The sequence below is a fragment of the Oncorhynchus mykiss genome, chromosome 30, assembly GCF_057628025.1.
Source record: "Oncorhynchus mykiss isolate SJ-2025 chromosome 30, ASM5762802v1, whole genome shotgun sequence".
NCBI classification, from domain to species: domain Eukaryota; kingdom Metazoa; phylum Chordata; class Actinopteri; order Salmoniformes; family Salmonidae; genus Oncorhynchus; species Oncorhynchus mykiss.
Genome location: NC_143051.1, coordinates 41,185,000 through 41,207,604, shown reverse-complemented (window position 1 = coordinate 41,207,604; position 22,605 = coordinate 41,185,000). Strand labels below are relative to the sequence as shown.

General features: G+C 44.8%; 1 protein-coding gene and 1 long non-coding RNA gene across 6 annotated transcripts in view; one reads left to right on the top strand and one right to left on the bottom strand.

Moving 5' to 3' along the window:
• LOC149970311 (uncharacterized) overlaps positions 1–22,605 on the top strand; it is a 431,327-nt gene that overhangs the window by 269,790 nt on the left and 138,932 nt on the right. The window lies entirely within an intron of this gene.
• Positions 1–22,605, bottom strand: part of LOC110496087 (nuclear factor of activated T-cells, cytoplasmic 1) — a 66,444-nt gene that overhangs the window by 41,350 nt on the left and 2,489 nt on the right. For 3 of the 5 annotated variants that reach the window (XR_016493691.1, XM_090228328.1, XM_036971309.2), the window contains exons 2-6: positions 20,966–22,007; positions 20,609–20,768; positions 9,960–10,162; positions 8,676–8,848; positions 7,893–8,033 (exon numbers count right to left, since the gene is read on the bottom strand). Coding sequence is in view for 4 of the 5 variants with exons in the window: in XM_090228328.1 (XP_090084454.1) it covers positions 7,893–8,033; positions 8,676–8,848; positions 9,960–10,162; positions 20,609–20,768; positions 20,966–22,007 (1,719 nt within the window). In the remaining variant the exon portion in view is untranslated. Of the gene's footprint in view, positions 1–7,892; positions 8,034–8,675; positions 8,849–9,959; positions 10,163–20,608; positions 20,769–20,965; positions 22,008–22,307; positions 22,380–22,605 lie in introns of all 5 variants that reach the window. The other 2 variants (XM_090228329.1, XM_036971310.2) reach the window with 1 other exon arrangement.

Genomic DNA, 22,605 nt, shown 5'->3' with positions numbered 1-22,605 from the left:
GCTATTCTTCTATGAGACATCAACAAAAAGTAATTTTCACATAGTTTATAAGAAAAAGGGTAAGCACCGCACTATTTTCTCTTACACCAATGACTCGTTAACAAAACCTGAAATAGAAATGAAATCACATAAAAAAAATTATTGGTGAGAATTCAACTTTCTAAGAAGTGCCATGCTAACAATTCTGACCATTCTTAAAGCTGAGATCTGTGAAACCAATCAATTCCCCGACGGGGAGGAAGGAGTAGGCTGTCCTTGTATATAATAATTTGTTCTAAACTGACTTGCCTAGTTAAATTAAGTTTACACTAAGAGCATAACATTTCTACACCCTAATTGTAGTCTAACCAATACCCAAACGGAGATTCAGTGAAAATAAAAATCTAATTGATTTATCAAGACCAGTCCCTATGCTCGTCTCAGAGCAGTGTAAAACAGTGCTAAAATAGTTGTAGGCTATTGCTTCAAATCCTATTGCTTCTAACTTCAATATGCTCTTTAAATAAACAAGACACACCACTTTTAACAGCACATTACTCAACACTAGTGAGATTCATGTCGTCTACGGTAGGCCTACAGCAAATTGAAAAACACGATGTGACTCTCCGCCAATAATTACATATAGAGGATTGGAGGATATTTCTGTAATTCAGTGACATTTATTCCCATAGTAATCAGTTATGGCTCCATAACTAAATAAACGTTGGCATTTTGAAAGAGTATTTTTATCATTATTTTATTAACGAAAGCATAAAGATGGCATTATTAGTTACATTGTTTTAGTTTGAACGTGCAGACTGGCACCAAGAACAGTGGGAACGTTTCCCTAGTCAGCGTCATTGTTAGTGCAATGCCCCTTAAAGTGTTGCTCTGTGCTACCCAGTGTGGCGGGGTGGGGGTCCACCCCCCTTCCTCCTCCTTCCTTCCCCACGGGCTAGGTCTGTGTTGTGTGCGAGGCTCTGTGACTCATCCCGTGCCGCCTGCCCTTGTGCCTTGAACCTCGTGTGCTTTCAGTGGATACAGCTGGAGAACTGCATTGTGTGCCACTCGGGAGCCATGACCAATATATATTGTCCTGCTAATAACAGGGTTAATAATATGACAATATCCAACAGGCTTTAATATATTTCTAAATTAATAATAACAATAATTAAAAAAAGCTTTGTTTAAAAAATAACAATATTTTGAAGATTTTCAAATAACGTAAAATGAGTGAGAAAAAAGGTAATTATTGAACATGGGGTGAGATATTGTTACTAATTTGTAAATAAAGCCAGTTTGTTATTTATAATAATTTATTTCTGTTTTTAGAGGGAGAGAAACCAAAAACCTACAGTCATCTCATGGGTCTCCCAGTCGAGGCCGGCACAGGTATTGAACCAGCATCTGTAGCAACACGGTTTGAACTGCTATGCAGTGTCTTGCACCACTCAGTACAACATGACGGTCGGGAGTGAGCTACAGTAAGAGCAAAATAATTCTAACAAAATAAAATAACAGAAACCTAAGTGTAACAACAGTTTTAGTAAGTAATACTGAAGTCATGCACAATTATCAGGTTCTATTTACGTTTATAAATCGCAAAACTTTTCGTGGAGCAACCACTGTACATATTGCGCTCTTCTATTGCATGTGTAATGGTGTCCGAGGGGAAAAAACTGCGTTCGTTGCTTGCAGTAACTTTTGTTGTTGTTGTAATATTGCAAACGGACATGGCAGTTTCACCATTAAGGATTGCAGCTTTAACATCACATATAGAAGCACTCTTGATTAGGTCTATATTATGACAGGTTATCTTGAAGGCTGTCTGTCTGGTCTTGTGAATTGAAACTGAGAGGTAGACACAAACACAGGCTGGGAAGAAGACAGCCCATTGCAGACAGGGCACACTTGGCCTGGGTCTGCTTGGGCTGTGATGTGGCAGAGGAAGAACCTGAAGCTGACACTGATGCCCAATGCCTCCCATTATATCTGGAGACTAGAGGCAGGAGGGAACCTCTCCGGCTCCATCTCCACTCTCTCGCTCTGGGAACCAATCCAAAAGGGAATCCTTAGAAGGCTACATCAACCCGCCGCCAGAGATAAAAAAAATAAAAAAAACTGCATTTCAGATCCCATCTCCCCTTTTCTACTTTATTTTTTTCTCTTGCTCTCTCTCTCACTCTCTCAATTTTTTTTCACTGGCCACACATTCATGCAGAGAAAAAACATGAAATTGAGCAATTTGTTGTTGAGCATCTGCCAGGAAATGTTTCTACAGAGAATCACATTTACCTTTACTTTGATGGTGAGAGGTGTTGTGCAGAGTGTACTGCATAACGTACAGTGAATATAAACACATGCGCTATCCATGCCCATGTGGAATGATGAAAGAGAGCCCTTGGTCTGATGACTAAGTTCTTCCTCCCAGCACTACCCCCAGAACACGTGGATTGTGGGTATTGCATGCAAGCGTACTGTCTCAGGGAAGGGCAGTAATTGAGGCAAGCCATCTATTCAAACTGAATCAATCAATGGCTGCTAAAGTGAAGTTCACTACTAAATAGAACACAGTTTTGAAATCTGCATCTCAGCACAGCACACCGTCTGTCTTCTAAACTCAGCAAAAAAAGAAAAGCCCACTCACTGTCAACTGCGTTTATTTTCAGCAAACTTAACGTGTAAATATTTGTATGAACATAACAAGATTCAACAACTGAGACAAACTGAACAAGTTCCACAGACATGTGACTAACAGAAATTGAATAATGTGTCAATGAACAAAGGGGGGGGGGGGGGGGGGTTCAAAATCAAAAGTAATCAGTATCAGGTGTGGCCACCAGCTGCATTAAGTACTGCAGTGAATCTCCTCCTCATAGACTGCACCGGATTTGCCAGATCTTGCTGTGAGATCTCCCCACTCTTCCACCAAGGCACCTGCAAGTTCCCGGACATTTCTGGGGGGAATGGCCCTAGCCCTCACCCTCCGATCCAACAGGTTCCAGACGTGCTCAATGTGATTGAGATCCAGCCTCTTCGCTGGCCATGGCAGAACACTGACATTCCTGTCTTGCAGGAAATGACGCACATAATGAGCAGTAAGGCTGGTGGCATTGTCATGCTGGAGGGTCATGTCATGATGAGCCTGCAGGAAGGGTACCACATGAGGGAGAAGGATGTGTTCCCTGTAACGCACAGCGTTGATATTGCCTGCAATGACAACAAGTTCAGTCCGATGATGCTGTGACACACCACCCCAGACCATGATGGACCCTCCAACTCCAAATCGTTCCCGCTCCAGAGTACAGGCCTCAGTGTAACGGTCATTCCTTCAACGATAAACACAAATCTGATCATCACCCATGGTGAGACAAAACCGTGACTCATCAGTGAAGAGCACATTTTGGCAGTCATGTCTGGTCCAGCGACGGTGGGTTTGTGCCCATAGGCGACATTGTTGCCGGTGATATCTGGTGAGGACCTGCCTTACAACAGGCCTACAAGACCTCAGTCCAGCCTCTCTGGTCTAACTCGGGCAGTTGTTGTTTCCATCCTGTACCTGTCTCGCAGGTGTGATGTTCGGATGTACCAATCCTGTTCAGGTGTTGTTACACGTGGTCTGCCACTGCGAAGATGATCACCCTCTCTCCCTGTAGCGCTGTCTTAGGCGTCTCACAGTGCAATTTATTGCCCTGGCCACATCTGCAGTTCTTATGTCTCCTTGCAGCATGCCTAGGGCACATTCACGCAGATGAGTAGGGACCCTGGTGTTCCTTCTTTTGGTGTTGTTCAGTAAGTAGAAAGGCCTCTTTAGTGTCCTAAGTTTTCATAACATTGATCTTAATTGCCTACCGTCTGTAAGCTGTTAGTGTCATAACGACCGTTCCACATGTGCATGTTCATTAATTGTTTATGGTTCATTGAACAAGAATGGGAAACAGTGTTTACAATGAAGATCTGTGAAGATATTTGGATTTTTACCAATTATCTTTGAAAGACAGGAAAGACAGGGTCCTGAAAAAATGACGTTTCATTTTTTGCTGAGTTTACATTACAATATATCACTTTACACTCTGTGCCATCATCAGTTTTCTGGTTTTCCTCAAATATGTTTTTATGAACAGTACGCTGTAATTTATAAAATGTAAACTCCCTGTTCATGTGCACGTAATTGATTTGTTTATGAAAACAGCCACAGTTCTCCGAAATTTTCGAGGCCGGCCAAACTGCTGAACGGTTTCAAAGTTAAAGTCATTATTTTGTAAATGCAATGAATTGGATCCAGAAGCACTGACCAGTCATGTAACAGAGTAGAGCACCCCTCCCACGGCTAACTGTTACTCGGAGAAAGACCCCTTAAACCGCTAACCAAAAAAAATACAATTAATCTCTGTCGAAAGAAACACGATTCACTCCACTTTCAGCCTCCTCGGGCACTTTCAGATTTCCCCTCTATAGACGGATGGTTATCTATAATTTTCTTGGGTAATTCCAGACACCACCTGGCAAGGTTCTTGAAGTTTGATAATTCTCACAAAATTCTATTTGGAGGTCCTCAATCATACTGTAGACATAATAGACACCTCTGGCCAAGAACAACCAGGCCTGTCTAGGTCTGTACAGTACCTGGTTGGACTGACTCTCCTCATTGGCTCTGACTCATAGGGAGACGGTGAACTTTGGGTCATGGGTCACAAAGTAGTCGGTCGGTTCAGGCAGGGGAAACTGGTGAAACTGGAGGTCTGTGGGTGTCTGACTCTGACACAGTGACAAATTATCCATGGTTACTGCTAGCCTGCCTACAGTAAACTAGGCAGCCAGCCAGTCCCAGATGTGAAAGCACTCTTTTTTTATAAAGGGACTTTCTCTCCACGTCTCTTTTCTGCTAGGAGGATTCCTTCAAAAGCTCCTTTGCTCTCACTCTCGCTCAGCCTTAACTCATGGTGTCTGGGAATTTATGTGCAGACAGACACACACCATGCAGATAGTCTTACTGTAATGTGAACACAAGCACAACTTGACACACAACTCCACATGCTTAAAAAAAAAAGGTTTTACCATTTTGAAGGATAATATTCTGCATGACTTATTAAAATGTCAGAAGTGCAAATGATGACTAACCTTAATCTATCAATGTTGGTCTGGAGATCCAAATCCAAACAAAAGCAATCTCAATTTTTCACACCTTTACATAAATGTTGTGTTTGGAGTCAACAAACTTCAGCCGCCAACATCAATTTGAAAACAAATTCAGGGGCAAAACCTTGACAAAGTGACGGCTAAGCGATTCATAATTTCTCTAAGACGTACTGAGGTTTATCAAAGAGCCCATCACTGGGCAGGCTGAGGCTGGAGAGAATGGAAAGCAAGGTCAGATTGAGGCAGTTTCAGATTACAGCCTGATGTCTGGGAGATCTAAGGGCTGTAGTGTAATCTCCTATAAGGATCTCCATGCTCTACACCAGCGGTATTCAAACTTTTTCAGAGAGGACCCCATTTTTTCCCTAAGAATTTATTGTGACCCCACCCCAACCCAAATCTAATGGCACAACCTTAAATCAGTCAAACAAAACTTTAAATTCATTGAATTTGTATCTGAATACATTTACTCAATACATTTTTCTTTGTCAAATGATCTTTCTCAAAAACATTTGTATATTGTCCCATACCATAATCGGTACTCCTCATTTTTTTGTTTCCTCTCCCCCCCAAAATAAAAAAGATATAATTTAATTGGCGACCCCACAGCAGTTCCCCCACGAATGCCAACATTGAACATCACTGCTCTACACTGTAACCACGGGTGACAACTGCATTGATGTTCTCTCTGCTCCCTCTAACTGTGCTGCAACAAACTGGACAGGAGATCTGAGGCAGGACTATGTCGTCATAATGAGGTGCTGCTTATGGGGCTGGACTGGTTCTGAGAAGCAGGTGAATGTCAGTGTACATCACTACAGGGACACAGGGATTCCTCCTGTATGAGTTTTTTTTTATTTTGGGGTGACCAGTGAGCTGAGATAAGGCCGGGCTTTATCTAGCAAAGACTTATAGATGACCTGGAGCCAGTGTGTTTGGCGACGAATATGTAGTGAGGGCCAGCCAACGAGAGCATACAGGTCGCAGTGGTGGGTAGTATATGGGGCTTTGGTGACAAAACGGATGGCACTGTGATAGACTACATCCAGTTTGCTGAGTAGAGTGTTGGAGGCTATGAGTCACTGAGTACAACACTCTCTTACCCCTGTGTACACACACACACACACACACACGAATGTGTGCACACACATGCGTACTGACATACACAAAGTTATACACACACACTTGCACACATGACCCACACGATATAGTCTAGTTATTCTCAAGTGTAGGAGCCTCAAAAATCTGGGAGTTGTTTTTTGGAAAATTATCCATTGGTAAAATGGGTAAACCTTCTGTGGCAACAGAATCCCCTATTCAAGATTTATGAGAAGGATTGTTAAACCGTTTTTAGACCTCGGCCTTGGCATGGACAAAACAATAATAAAAAAAACATTACAATTAAAGATGCACTAGGCAGAAATTGCTCCGTCATTTCTTAAGGCTGGCTGAAGGGTGTTTCCATGGGAGCATCAACACCACCCCAGAAGCTGCGCCAGGACCTAAAGACAGTCTTCTTAGCTTCAACAGATCTGAGGGGGCTACTGATCTTCTTCAAACTGACACAAATTTAAAAATATATATTTTTTTACATTTAACCTTTATTTAACTAGGCAAGTCAGTTAAGAACAAATTCTTATTTATAATGACGGCCTACCCCGAACAAACCAGGACAACAATGGGCCAAGTTGTGCACCGCCCCATGGGACTCCCAAACATGGACAGATGTGATGCAGCCTGGATTCGAACCAGGGACTGCAGTGTGACACCTCTTGGACTGAGACGCAGTGTCTTAGACCGCTGCGCCACACAAAACTATAAACCAAAAAGAGAGTTATCTAGAATTATGGGCAAGGTAAATATTGAAAATAATTAGAATTTCACATACATAAATTGATAGCAATAGAGATTAGGAGAAATCAAGAGATGTAGAAAGAGATATAGCATAGCTCTCACACTACTATTGTATGATAATGGTGCTTGAGCCCCCACCCAACCCACGTAGAATTCCTCTCCTCACACAATGGCAACAGGTTCCCCTCTGATCTGAGTGACTCATGAACCATATGATCAGATGTGTTTACATTGCACAACCTTGGCCCAAACCATACCTCATGTTGCTTTTCTAAAGCTAATCAAGGAAATTGCTGTTAGTAAACCCTAAGCATCAACATCTGGGAGCAGTTCCTCCCTCCTTCCCAACTGAGAGGGCTTAGAGAGAAGAGAGGAAACAAATACTGAACTGTGAGGGACAGCACAGCAGCCTACATGGCACATAGTGCATTTGTGATCCATTCCTATTCTGAACAGGCAATGGAAACTTCTGCAAATGTAAATCTGCTGGGTTAAAAATACAGCGCATTAATGTGCACCACATGTGGCACTCTGGCAGGATGGGGGATATTTTGATGGCTGGGGAAGTGGAGGGAGGGAGTAGCCCTGGGGTTTCTCAAACCCAGGGGGGCAAAGAGGGAGAGAAAGTTAGAGCACAAACACACACACCCACACACTCGTTTTCCTATCCTTGTGGGGATCAAAATAATTGATTCAAAATCCTATTTTCCCTAACCCTTAACCTGAATCTAGCTCTAACCGTAATTGTAACCCTAAATTGAATCCCTAAGCCTAAAATAGCCTTTTTCCTTGTTTTACTATCCTTGTGAGGACTTCTGGGCCCCACAAGGATAGTAAAACCAAACACACACACGCACATAAATATGTACACTAAGCCACACACATCTGCATCCAGCTCCAGCTCTGGCTTCAGCTCCTACCTTGGGCTTTCTCCATGAACACCACTTTGGAGTCGTGCTGGAAGTTGTGTCCGCTGAGGAGCATCTTCTCTCCCCCAGCAGCAGGGCACGTCTGCAGAGTCTGCTTATCCACTAGGGGCAACTCCTGGGCTGATCTCTGGGCTGCAGGAGGGGGACAGCACTGTCTTCACTACAGAATCATTACAAACCCACTCTCCCTTCAGCCCCGACCATCCAGACAAAGTCATTTTCACGAGCTTGACAACTCTTAAAGAATCCTCACCACTAACAATGCCAAGAGCCATTAGCTCTAGAGACATATTATTCCTCTGACCTAACGGTGAGGGAATGGATCCATTCAGTATTTGTTATTGTATAATTTTCTCAAATTATTGTTTTTACAAAATATCATTCTTGGCTATCACCTCCTGGTTAACTTCAACCGCCGTAAAGTGTGTGATATTCTTTAATAAAACTCAGATGTTTACAAATGAAAAATAGATCTGGCAAAGAATGTTTCTGACAATGAAAAAAAAGAGGCTTGGTCAATAACAGTTTTGTGGCAGTGTATCAGCGACCAACAATGATCTATTCTTAAGAGCTGAGATCATGGTTTAACCACATTGCTCATTTTCCTCATAGCACTTGATCTTTGTGGTGTGATTCCAGCCAGAAACCCATTAAATTAGCAGATCTGCTCAGATTTCTATCTAGCGCTTTGGTGCAATGTGTGCTTATCTACCAAAGTCAAAATGATCTGCCATGTTAAACCACCCCCACGCCTGATAGTGAAGGTGTACTCACAGCACTCCATGGGGTTGGTTGCAGTCTGCAGGGACAATGTTCTACCTGTGGACTGGTTGATGTGAACCCGGAACACCATCCTCACACGTGTGTTTTTACGCCCGATGTCTGTCTCGCCCTTCCGCAGCTCGATGTCCGAGTTGCGAAGTTTCAGGATGCCGGAGCAGTCAATTCTACATTAAACAGAAGAAACTTAGTTAAACCTTAGAGAGGCTCATAGACAAACACATTCGATAGACACCATCATTATTGAGATCTCAAATCATTATCCCTGTGACAGTTACCACATACATAGACACTCAGCTTATTAAGTTCTCTCTAGCACCACAAAGGGATTTCAGTATAGAATGACTAGTCATCAGACAACAGTATTTCAGCAGAAGATTATCACACGTATCCCCAATGAAAGGTTTCCTGTGTACTCAACTACTGCTTACAGGTCTAATCCCAACCATCCAGCAGCTCAAATGCTGTGAATGTTAGTTTCATAAATAGCTTTTTAAATGGACCAAAAGAGAACACCCATGGGATACTGGTCTAGCCTTGATCCCTCTACGGCTCTACCAGCCAACCTATTGGCTGTAACTATGCTTTTTACAGAGTCTTCGTCAGACTTTATAAATATCTAATTTCTCACCCCCTACCATCTATGCTGTGCACTCACTTCTAACATGTCAGACTTTTATGGCATTAGCCTTTCCAACCAAAGTTTTTCCATGGCTGTGCTCCTCGACGCTGCATTGCTTATAAAGGAGTTAATGTCAATTGTTTCACTAACTGAACACTCCCGAAATGTCTTTGTCAGACACTGGGGGATGTGCCGCTGGTGAGGCAATCAGGTTGAGGCTAAGGATTCCCAGCTGGTTAGCCCTCTCTCCAGGCTCTGGTCAAAAGTAGTGCACTATATAGGGACTAGGATGCCATTTGGGACACAGATAAAGTCTCAGTCAGCTGTGCCAAGGGATCAACACAATGCAAATCTCAGGAGAAAAAGAGTGTTTGGCTTTTGAGTGTATTTGCTCATTGGTAACAAAAACATTGGAAGAGGGCTGTCACATGTTGAATGGATCTCTAATTGAGTCAAATTAAGATGTCAGCATTGGTGCCTTACACACACACACACACTATCCAGCTGGTACTGATCAGCCGTCATGGCCAAAACTCTACAGATGTTCACTCATCATTTGAGTTGCTTGAGGAGGAGCTTAAATGTCTAACTGACTGCACAACAAAAAAACAGACAAAGGCTAAAGAAATACACACACACACACACACAGTACTCACATGGCGCGCATGTTGTTCTCGGGCAGCAGTGGAATCTCCAGCACCTTGGTGTTAGACTGCAGGGTCTCATGGCTGGGGGTGGAGACAGTCTTGCCAGTGATGCGGTGGACCTGGTAGAAGGCATGGGGCCGCAAGAGACGATCGTCTGCCGTGCCAATGAATAGCTGCAAGATCAGGGGCTTGGTCTCCATGTAGCCGTGGAGCTGGAAGGAAGACATATAATTACATTTAAAAAATGTATTGCCAATCAACAATGGTTGATAGGAATTTGTTCCTCCAGTACTTATGTCTAGTCAAAAACGAAGTATCCCCACACACACACAAACTGTTGACAACGGGTTAAAAAACCCAGAAATACCTTTCAAACACAGTTGACATTTTTTCTGAGGAATCTTTATCCAAGGCCAACAACCCATTCACAGATTTCCTCCATTAATATCAGTTCCCGTCTGTATTGATGGGCTGAGGCACAGCATGATCTTACAGTAAGTATCTCCATCACCAGGGTCCCACTGTCTGCCCAAGAGCTAGTTAACCAGCTGAGACAAACAACCCTGGTATTTCACTGACAGGACTAAGCCTGGGTTACAGTGTACTAAAGGTTACGCTTACGTCCCAAATGGAATCCTATTCCCTACATAGTGCACTTCTTTTGACCAGAGCCCTTTTAGGCTCCCAAGTGGCACAGTGGTCTAAGGCACTGCATCTCAGTGCTAGAGGCGTCACTATAGGCCCTGTTTCGATCCCGAGCTGTATCACAACCGGCCGTGATCGGGAGTCCCATAGGGCGGTGCACAATTGGCCCAGTGTTGTCCGGGTTTGGCCAGGGTAGGCCGTCATTGTAAATAAGAATTAGTTCTTAACTGACTTGTCTAGGTAAATAAAGGTTAAATAAAATAAAGTAGTGCACTACTGTATATAGGAAATAGAGGGCTACTTTTATTTATTTAATTATTCATTCATTTCATTATTTACTTTATTCTATTTAAATGTATTTAAAACAGGGAATCCCATGGAGACCAAGGCCTCTTTTTCAAAGGAGCCCTGCATAGAATCATACAAATTCACAATATTACAATTACACCGCAATAAAAGCACACAATATTTACAAGCAATTTAAGAGGGGAAAAACCATGTAAAATGTATTAAATTGACATGTTGTCTCACTGGCCAACACACAATACCACCTTAATGTCTCAGTGGAATTATGTTAAGAAATTTTAACAAATCATTTAAAAAAGCTGACATGCCATGAGTCAATAAGCCCCGCAAAATCATCCTTGAGCATGGTGAAGTTAATTACACTTTGAATGGTGTATCAATACAGCCAGTCTACAAAAATACTAATCAAAATCAAATCACATTTTATTTGTCACACATTTTATTCGTCATATTCGTTACAAATACAACAAGTGTAGTAGACCTCACAGTGAAATGCTTACTGTAAGTAAAGCCCATCTTTTCGTGACAAAATATTGCGCTTAAAACGGGAGCGTTTTTCATCCAAAAATGAAATACTGCGCCCAGAGGTTCAAGAGGTTAAACATTTTTTTTAACTGCATTGTTGGTTAAGTACGAAATAAAAGTAACAAATAATTAAAGAGCAGCAGTAAAATAACAGTGAGGCTATATACAGGGGGTACAAGTACAGAGTCAAAGTGTGGGGCACTGGTTAGTCGAGGTAATTGAGGTGATATGTACATGTAGTTAGAGTAAAAGTGACTATGCATAGATAATAAACAGAGTAGCAGCAGCGTAAAAGGGGTGAGGGGGGGCAATGCAAATAGTCTGGGGTAGCAATGTTATTAGATGTTCAGGAGTCTTATGGCTTGGTGGTAGAAGCTGTTTAGAAGCCTCTTGGACCTAGACTGGCACTCCGGTACCGCTTGCCTTGCGGTAGCAGAGAGAACAGTCTATGACTAAGGTGGCTGGAGTCCTTGACAATTTTTAGGGCCTTCCTCTGACACAGTCTGGTATAGAGGTCCTGGAAGGCAGGAAGCTTGGCCCCGGTGATGTAATGGGCCCGTACGCATTACCCTCAGTACTGCCTTGCGGTCGGACGGCTGAGCAGTTGCCATACTAGGATGTGATGCAACCCATCAGGATGCGCTCGATGGAGCAGCTGTAGAACCTATTGAGGATCTGAGGACCCACACCAAATAGGTTTTGTCGTGCCCTCTTCAAGACTGTCTTGATCGGCTTGGACCATGTTAGTTTGTTGGCGATGTGGACGCCAGAGAACTTGAAGCTCTCAACCTGCTCCCCTATAGCCCCGCCAATGATAATGGGGGCGTGCTCGGTCCTCCTTTTCCTGTTGTGCACAATCATCTCCTTTGTCTTGATCATGTTGAGGGAGAGGTTGTTGTCCGCTCCTCCCTATAGGCTGTCTCGTCATTGTCGGTGATCAGGCCTACCACGGTTGTGTCATCGGCAAACTTAATGATGGTGTTGGAGTCGTGCCTGGCTATGCAGTCATGAGTGAACAGGGAGTACAGGAGGGGACTGAGCACGCACCCGAGGGGCCCCCGTGTTGAGGATCAGCGTGGCGGATGTGTTGTTACCTACCCTTGCCCCCTGGGGGCTGCCCGTCAAGAAGTCCAGGGTCCAGCTGCAGAGGGAGGTGTTTAGTCCAGGGTCCTTAGCTAAGTGATGAGCTTTGAGGGCACTATGGTGTTGAACGCTGAGCTGTTGTCAATGAATAGCATTCTCACATAGATGTCCCCTTTGTCCAGGTGTGAAAGGGCAGTGTGGAGCGCAATAGAGATTGCATCATCTGTGGATCAGTTTGGGCGGTACGCAAATTGGAATGGGTCTAGGGAATCCGGGATGATGCTGCTGATGTGAGCCATGACCAGCCTTTCAAAGCACTTCATTGCTACAGACATGAGTGCTATAGGTCGGTCATCATTCAGGCAGGTTACCTTAGTGTTCTTGGGCACAGGGACTATGGTGGTCTGATTGAAACATGTTGGTATTACAAACTCAGACAGGGAGTGGTTGAAAAGGACAGTGAAGACACTTGCCAGATGGTCAGCTCATGCTTGGAGTACACGTCCTAGAAATCTGTCTGACCCTGCGGCCTTGTGAATGTTGACCTGTTTAAAGGTCTTACTCACATCTGCTGCGGAGAGCGTGATCACACAGTTGTCCGGAACAGCTGATGCTCTCATGCATGTTTCATTGTTACTTGCCTCACAAAGCAAGCATAGAAGTAATTTTGCTCGTCTGGTAGGCTTGTGTCACTGGGCAGCTCGTGGCTGTGCTTCCCTTTGTAGTCTAATTGTTTGCAAGCCCTGCCATATCCGATGAGGGTCGGAGCTGGTGTAGTACATTTTCAGTTACAGTTCTGACAAATCGTCTTGAAAAGCTATGGTAAGCCTTGAAAATGGATGTCTAGCAATGATCAACAACCAACTTCACAGAGCTTGAAGAATTGTTAAAAGAATAATGTGCAAATATTGTGCAAAGCTCAGAGACTTAACCAGAAATTCGCACAGCTCTAATTGCTGCCAAAGGTGTTTCTAGGGTTGTGAATACTTACATAAATTAGATAGTTATGTACTTCATTTACAAAAAATATGCAAGGATTTCAAAAAAAAAATGTATTTACTTTGTCATTATGAGATAGTGTGTCTATATTTCAAATATTAGGGAAGACCCAGATGCAGAGAGTGTCAAAGTAACAAAAGTTATTTACTAGAACAGTGGGCAGACAAAAGTCCAAAAGGGAGTCCAAAAGGTACAGAACGGCAGGCAGTCTCGGGGTCAGGGAAGGCACAAGTCAATAATCCAGGGTGGTGTGACAAGTACAGAAACGGCAGGCACACTCAGGGTAGGCAGAATTGTCAAAACCTTGAAAACAGGAACTAGAACAAAGACGGGAGCAAGGGGAAAAATACTGGTAGCCTTGATGAACAAAATGAACTGGCAACAGACAGAGAACACAGGTATAAATACACTGGGGATAATTAGGAAGATGGGCAACACCTGGAGGTGGGTGGAGACAAGCACAAAGACAGGTGAAACGGATCAATTTTGAATTCAGGCTGAAATACAACAAAGTCCATAGGTATGAATACTTTATGTAAGCACTCTATAACCAAAAGCACAACCAAAAAATTGGGAGGGTGATATTTAGAGAACGTGATGCCACAAGTGTTGCTTTCACATATTCCACCCCCCCCCATGGGTGTCTATATAACCTCAGAAAAAATGAAAGGTCCCTTGTCCAGGACCCTGTCCTTCAAATATAATTAGTAAAACTCCAAATAACTTCAGATGTTCATTGTAAGAGGGTTTAAACCCTGGTTTCCCATGCGTGTTCAATGAGCTATAAACAATTAATGAACATGCACATTGGAACGGTCGTTAAGACACAAACAGCTTACAGACTGTAGGCAATTAAGGTAACAGTTATGAAAACTTAGGACACTAAGTGACTCTGAAAAACATCAAAAGATACCCTGGGTCCCTGCTCATCTGCGTGAACGTGCCTTAGGAATGCTGCAAGGAGGCATAAGGACTGCAGATGTGGCCAGGGCAATAAATTGCAATGTCCGTACTGTGAGACGCTTAAGACCGCGTTATAGAGAGACAGGATGGACAGCCGATCGTCCTCGCAGAGCAGACCACGTGTAACAACACCTGAACAGGATCGGTACATCCAAACATCACACCTGCGGGACAGGTACAGGATGGCAACAACCACTGCCCGAGTTACACCAGGAATGCACAATCCTTCCATCAGTGCTCAGACTGTCCGGAACAGGCTGAGAGGCTGGACTGAGGGCTTGTAGGCCTGTGATAAGGCAGGTCCTCACCAGACATCAACGGCCACAAAGTCACCTAGGGGCACAAACCCACCGTCGCTGGAACAGACAGGACTGGCAAAAAGTGCTCTTCTCTGACGAGTCACCGTTTTGTCTCACCAGGGGTGAAATGTCAGATTAGTTTATTGTCAAAGGAATGAGCATTACACCGAGGCCTGTACTCTGGAGCGGGATCAATTTGGAGGTGGAGGGTCCATCATTTCAGGCAATATCAACGCTGTTGCCTACAGTCTGTAAGCTGTTTGGGAGCACATCCTTCTCCCTCAAGTGGTACCATTCCTGCAGGCTCATCCTGACATGACCTTCCAGCATGACAATGCCACCAGCCATACTGCTCATTATGTGCGTGATTTCCTGCAAGACAGGAATGTCAGTGTTCTGCCATGGCCAGCAAAGAGCCCGGATCTCAATCCCATTGAGCACGTCTGGGACCTGCTTGATCGGAGGGTGACGGCTAGGGCCATTCGCCACAGAAATGTCTGGGAACTTGCAGGTGCCTTGGTGGAAGACTGGGTTAACATCTCACAGCAAGAACGGGCAAATCCGGTGCAGTCCAGGAGGAGGAGATGCACTGCAGTACTTAATGCAGCTGGTGGCCACACCTGATACTGACTTACTTTTGATTTTGCTCCCCCCTTTGTTCATGGACACATTATCCCATTTGTGTTAGTCACAGGTCTGTGGAACTTGTTCAGTTTATGTCGCAGTTGATGAATCTTATGTTCATACACAAGTTTGCTGAAAATAAACGCAATTGAGAGTGAGAGGATGTTTCTTTTTTTGTTGGGTTCGTTTCACATATACACATATATATAGCCACCGATGTTCAGTCAGTCACACCTGAAGATGTTGTAATCAGCAATGTCAATGTCCTTATCCGAAATCGAGCTATTTAGCCAAGCTCATGCACCCAGATATCAAGAAGGTTGATCTTTGACATAAAAAATTGTTTGTTTATACGTGATAGCCCAAGCCCTCTACCTGATTTGAAAACAGCGGGGGTATCCATATTTATTTCATTTTTTATTTCACCTTTATTTAACAAGGTAGGCTAGTTGAGAACAGGTTCTCATTAACAACTGCGACCTGGCCAAGATAAAGCAAAGCGACAAACACACAGAGTTACACATGGAATAAAAAAACATACTCAATAACATAATAGGTAAAAAAAATATATATACACACAGTGTGTGCAAAGGAGGTAAGATAAAGGGAGGTAAGGCAATAAAAAAGCCATAGTGGCGATATAAGTCAAATGTTGCAATTAAACACTGGAGTGATAGATGTGCAGAAGATGAATGTGCAAGTAGAGATACTGGGTGCAAAGGAGAAAAAAATAAAAAAAAAACAGTATTGGGATGAGGTAGTTGGATGGGCTATTTGCAGATGGGCTATGTACAGGTGCAGTGACCTGTGAGCTTCTCTGTCAGCTGATGCTTATAGTTAGTGACGGAGATATGAGTCTCCAGCTTCAGTGATTTTTGCAATTCGTTCTAGTCATTGGCTGCAGAGAACTGGAAGGAAAGGTGGCCAAAGGAGGAAATGGCTTTGGGGGTGACCAGTGAAATTTACCTGCTGGAGCGCGTGCTACGGGTGGGTGCTGCTATGGTGACCAGTGAGCTGAGATAAGGCGGGGCTTTACCTAGCAAAGACTTATAGATGACCTGGAGCCAGTGGGTTTGGTGACGAATATGAAGCGGGGGCCAGCCAACGAGAGCATACAGGTCGCAGTGGTGGGCAGTGATGGGGCTTTGGTGACAAAAAAAAGATGGCACGGTGATAGACTGCATGCAATTTGCTGAGTAGAGTGTTGGAGGCTATTTTGTAAATGACATCGCCAAAGTCAAGGATCGGTAGGATAGTCAGTTTTACAAGGGTATGTTTGGCAGCATGAGGGAAGGATGCTTTTTTTGCAAAATAGGAAGCCTAATCTAGATTTAACTATGGATTGGAGATGTGTAATGTGTCTGGAAGGAGAGTTTACAGTCTAACCAGACAGAATATGTGGACATCTATAAATACCTAAGTCAGAACTGTCCAGAGTAGTGATGCTGGACGGACGGGCAGGTGCTGGTAGCGATCGGTTGAAGAGCATGCATTTAGTTTTACTTGCATTTAAGAGCAGTTGGAGGTCATGGAAGGAGCGTCGTATGGCATTGAAGATCGCCTGGAGAACACAGTGTCCAAAGAAGGGCCAGAGGTGTACAGAATGGTATCGTCTGCGTAGAGTTGGACAAAGAATCACCAGCAGCAAGAGTGACATCATTGATGTATACAGCGAAAAGTGTCAACCCGAGAATTTAACCCTGTGGCACCCCCATAGAGACTGCCAGAGGTCAAGACAACAGGCCCTTCGATTTTGTCACACTGAACTCTGTCTGATAAGTAGTTGGTGAACCAGGCGAGGCAGTCATTTGAGTGACCAAGGCTGTTGAGTCTGCTGATAAGAATGTGGTGATTGACAGAGTCGAAAAAGCCTTGGCCAGGTCTATGAATACAGCTGCACAGTGCTGTCTCTTATCGATGATCAATGGAGGTTATGATATCGTTTTGGACCTTGAGAGTGGCTGACCAGCTCAGAAAACAGATGGCATAGCGGAGAAGGTACGGTGGGATTCAAAATGGTCAGTGATCTGTTTGTTAACTTGGCTTTCGAAGACCTTAGAAAGGCAGGGTAGGATATATATAGGTCTGTGGAAGTCTGGGTCTAGAGTGTCTCCCCCTTTGAAGAGGGGATGACTGCGGCAGCTTTCCAATCTTTGGGGATCTCAGGTGATCCAAAAAAAAAATGAGGTTGAACAGGGTAGTAATAGGGGTTGCAACAATTTTGGCTGATAATTTTAGAAAGAGAGGGTCCAGATTCTCTAGCCCTGCTGATTTGTAGCGATCCAGAATTTGCAGCTCTTTCAGAACATCAGCTATTTGGATTGGGGTGAAGGAGAAATGGGGGGGGCTTGGGCAAGTTGCTGTGGGGGGTGCAGGGCTGTTGACCAGGGCAGGGGTGGCCAGGTGGAAAGTATGTTCATTCATAGAAAAATGCGTTATCGGTGGTGACAGTGTTTCCTAGCCTCAGTGCAGTGAGCAGCTGGGAGGAGGTGCTCTCATTCTCCATGGACTTTACAGTGTCCCAGAACTTTTTGGAGTTTGTGCTGCAAGATGCAAATTTCTGTTTGAAAAAGCTAGCCTTCCCTTTCCTAACTGCCTGTGTATGTTGATTCCTAACTTCCCTGAAAAGTTTCATATCGAGGGGGTTATTCGATGTTAATGCAGTACGCCACAGGATGATTTTGTGCCGGTCAAGGGCAGTCAGGTCTGGAATGAACCACGGGCTGTATCTGTTCCTGGTTCTAAATTTGAATGGGGCATGCCTATTTAAGATTGTGAGGAAAGCACTTTTAAAGAATAACCAGGCATCCTCTACTGAGGGAATAAGGTCAATATCCTTCCAGGATACCCGGGCCAGGTCGATTAGAAAGGCCTGCTCTCTGTTGTGTTTTAGGGAGCATTTGACAGTGATGAGGGGTGGTCGTTTGACCGCAGACCCATTACGGACACAAGCAATGAGGCAATGATTGCTGAGATCCTGGTTAAAGACAGCAAAGGTGTGTTTGTAGGGCAGGTTGGTTAGGATGATATCTATGGGGGTGCCTGTGTTTACAGATTTGGGGTTGTACCTGGTAGGTTCAGTTTAGGTCACCTAACAGCATGAGCTCTGAAGATGGATGGGGGGCAATCAATTCACATATGGTGTCCAGGGCACAACTGGGGGCAGAAGGTGGTCTATAGCAAGCGGCAATGGTTAGAGACTTGTTTCTGGAAAGGTGGCTTTTTAAAAGTAGAAGCTTGAATTGTTTGGGCACAGACCTGGATAGTAAGACAGAACTCTGCCCCCTTTGGCAGTTCTATCTTGCCGGAAAATGTGTGTTCCATTACCTATTGTTGGTAGAGGCCCGGAAATGAGAACCGGCTTGTCTGTGTGAGCATTCAGGTGCTTCTCCATCACAGCAGGGCTCCAGGGGTCCTTGATTCTGCAACCACCACATGTTATAGGGAGCTATGGACCTTCCTAAAACCTCCATCACTGGAGGATGTGGAGAGGGTCGCTAACTAGGATTAGGTTGGGAAAGCAATAAGCAAAACATGTCATCCCTTTGAAAGTTAAGAGCCTGCAAACGCTCTGTATATTTGTGTACGGAAATGGGTTGCTGCCTAGCAATGCTGTTTATTTAGGCTGTAGGGAGTGTGTGATGGAGTTAGAGGTAGATCGTTTTGGCACTGCAGTCTCCCCTCCCTCGATCGTATTATCACCCACTAGAGGAATGTCAAGACTGGCCGCTCATGGCACCAGAGAGGGAGGAAAATAAGGAGAGAGGGAAGAGGGCAACCCTCTATTTCTCTCTCCACCCCTCCAGCTCCAAGGGATGGTTACACAATACACATCCTCATTTACAGTATTATCTTTGGCCAGTTCTAGATATTTTCACTCACTATATTTTACATCACTTAATGATTTTCACCATAAAAAGAGCATTACTCTGTCTGCCATCTGTGAAATGGCGCATGTGACTTGCAGCAGCAGCCGTGGCATTCGAAAAGAACAGAAAGCTGTGCTCGCTGAACCCGTTTGGGTTCCAAGTAAAAACCCTTTCCATAGTGGATTCTATATGGAACATAAAACGGTTCTACCTGCAACCAAAAAGTGTTATCCTAATGGGGACAGCTGAAGAACCCTTTTGGAACCATTTTTTCTAAGAGTGTAGGGAGATTGAGCGGCCTTGTCTGAGGTTTCCTCTAACATCTCCATCAGGCTGCCAGAAACGTGTGGTTTGAGCCTGGCCTCGTCAGGCTGTCTCCATAGGACGCCACTGTGGATGATGTCAGCATTACAGACGGGAACTTTCCTAAACAAAGGGAAGTCTGTGTGTTTGGTCAGAAGCTGGGGGAGGGAGGGAAGAGGAGGGAGGTGGAGGTTTTCAAAAGAGCACACTCTCCATTTCATGATGAGAGTAACCTAGACCCCATGTCATTAAAACATTAGCACCTAACCACAGAGAAAAACTACCCAGCAGAGATGTGCATGCTGGTGTTTAGACACATGGGATTGTTCAATATACTTAGCTAGCTACGTCACCCAGGTTCCCATTCAGCCCCACTGTAGCCTACTGGTTGGAATCTCAAGGTGGTCGCAAACGTTGGGGTGTCACCGCACAAGAATATGAGAGATGTTCAACTGTGTAGATACCACTCTACACATTCTAACTTTGCCTGCAGACACCTTTGATGACTTACTTTCCCTTCTCACAGTAGATTCGGTGGTTTATTCAGAAGTTGAAGTCATGTCAGTGATGTGGTGAAATGATTGGGAAGACCGGCCTTGTAGTCCAATAATTACTATTACTCAATACTTCTGATTCGACCACCAAAGTCACTGTGGTTTAATCTCATGACTAAGCTTTACTGGTCACATTACCTCGCTTTGCAACTGTCTGCCTGCACTTGAGACATAATGGAAAAGTTTGAGTCACCCTCGTCTGGACAGGAACTGACTGAGCAGACTGGTCTGTCTAATAGCATACCTATGGTATTTCATTCAGAACTATGACGTCTTTCGAATAACATTATAGACTTGTAATAATTTTTTTTAAATGTAAAAAACACATACCCACTAACCTATGTAAGGGCTGGAGATATAAGTTGGAGAGAAAGTAATCGTATAAATAAGTTGGAGAAAATGGTAAACCCGAGAAGTGATAGGGCTAATGGTATTACATGTAGACTACTCTAGTTTACAGTACAGTTAGTATAAGGAGGATAGCAGACCTGCACCACAGGGTGTCCTCCTGCCAGAGCCTTGACTGCCCCTCTGCTCCCTTCAGTCTCGTAGTGGGCACGGTGGTGAGATTTGGGCTGCACCTCGATCTGCAAGCTGTATGGCCCGGAGCTGGATGGCAGCTGCCAGTCAAGGGCTGGCAGAGATGGGCTAAGATGGAGAAGGTACATTTAAAGTTTGCTATGTAACAAGACACAACTGTAGATTGTCAGTGCTTTGCTGGGATGTTTCCTCATAATGGATATTTCTGAATTGACTTATATTGACCTCAATAAACATTAGCTGTCTGGAGCTGTCAACCTTATAATGAATATTATTTCAGTCAGGCAAAGTCTTCTTCAGCTTACCTCACATATTGCTTTAGCTTGGACCATGAGTATGGGTGCGATGGCACATCCAGTAACCCCCCACAGTAGTTCTCCTTCTTTAAGGGCAGGCAGGAGGAGGAGTACTCATCCTGACAAAGCTCCCCAGGGCTGAGATCCTCTCGTCCAGGCTCGACCTTCAGGCAAACTGCCCCAGGCTCCAGGCTGGTCTTCCGGGCCTTCAGAGGGATGCCCTCACCCAGGTCTGCCACACCGTCTGTGGTCAGAGCATTGATGGCTGCAACTATGGCTGAGTTGGTGTACTGGTTGGTGTTGTTAGGCATCCAGGACTCGTCTGTGACACTGAGGCGTGGGGAGGTGTGAGGGGAAGGCCCAGGGGAGTGGTTGGGGGAGTATAGGGACTTGGAGGTTGTGGTTCCGTTGAAGCTGTATTTTCTCTTCCCACCACAAGGGGAGTTGGGCCTGGAGCCCCGCTGGCCCATCCAGCTGTCATCCATGACACTAGAAAGGGGGGAGGTAGAGGGGGAGTTATGTGGGGAGCCCGCATGGGTGCAAGCTTCACCCGGCAGGGCGAGAGAGAAGGAGCCCTTGGGAGAGACGCAGGGCGACTGCCAGGGCGAGTTCTGGGGTGAGTTTTCGTAGTTGTAGGAGAAGCCCGACTCGTAGGACGAGGCCTCGGAGTGACAGCTGCGTGACGACACACTGCTGGCCGGGCTGAGGCAGCTGGGGTCACGGTAGCCATCTGCGTTGGGCAACGTCAGGGTCACAATGGAGTTGACCTGTTTAGGTACAGGAAGGTTGTTGCTCTCTTCCACCTCCTCCTCAGGAAACTGCCCATAGGCTGTGATCTCAATACGAGGGCTCTCGAGGACCGGGGCCTCGGTTGGATGGATGCTAGGGGATGAGTAGTAACCCACTGTCCTCATGTTGTTCTGGGCACTGTAGCTGGGAGGCTGGCTGATGGACACTGAGATGGTGGGGCCAGAATGGAGACTGTGGTACTGGGAGGGCAGGCAGGATTTGCCCAGGGAGAGACTGGTGTTGGGGGTGTGGCTGTATGCATCTGAAAAGCAAATACATAGAATGAGTTAGAATTAGGGTCCATAAATACTCTCATTGGCTCACACACTGAAAAACATACTGTAGTTGCCAGTTAATTACAAAGAAAGCTGCTGTGATGGTGTTGCTCATGATGGGGTGCCACATGGCTAGTTTGCATGACTAAAGGTGCAATCTGTACCCAACAGGGGAGGTTCAAGATGCCAGCTCCCTTACTGGGTATGAGGGAATAAGAGCCAGACTGACTACCCATGTGGCACAGACAGAGGAGAATGGGGGAAGAGGTGGTTAAGGGTACACGGACCTGAGTAATCTTACTAGTCAGCTCTTAAGACCAGTCCAGTCTCAGACAGCATGCAGTCGCCAGAGCTCCTGTCTGCTGTGAATTAAGAGACTACTGAGGCAACCATAAAGACATGACATCAGTGCACCACCACATGACTCCCACAACATAATCACAATGTAACAACCTTAACATCACAGTGGTGTCACAGCTTTGCAATGTTTCCATGTCAATTCTTACTGGATTGCATAGAGAACCACTGGTAGTTGTGTGCGCTCTCTGACTGAATTGTATTAAATCTAGACTTACACACTGAAAC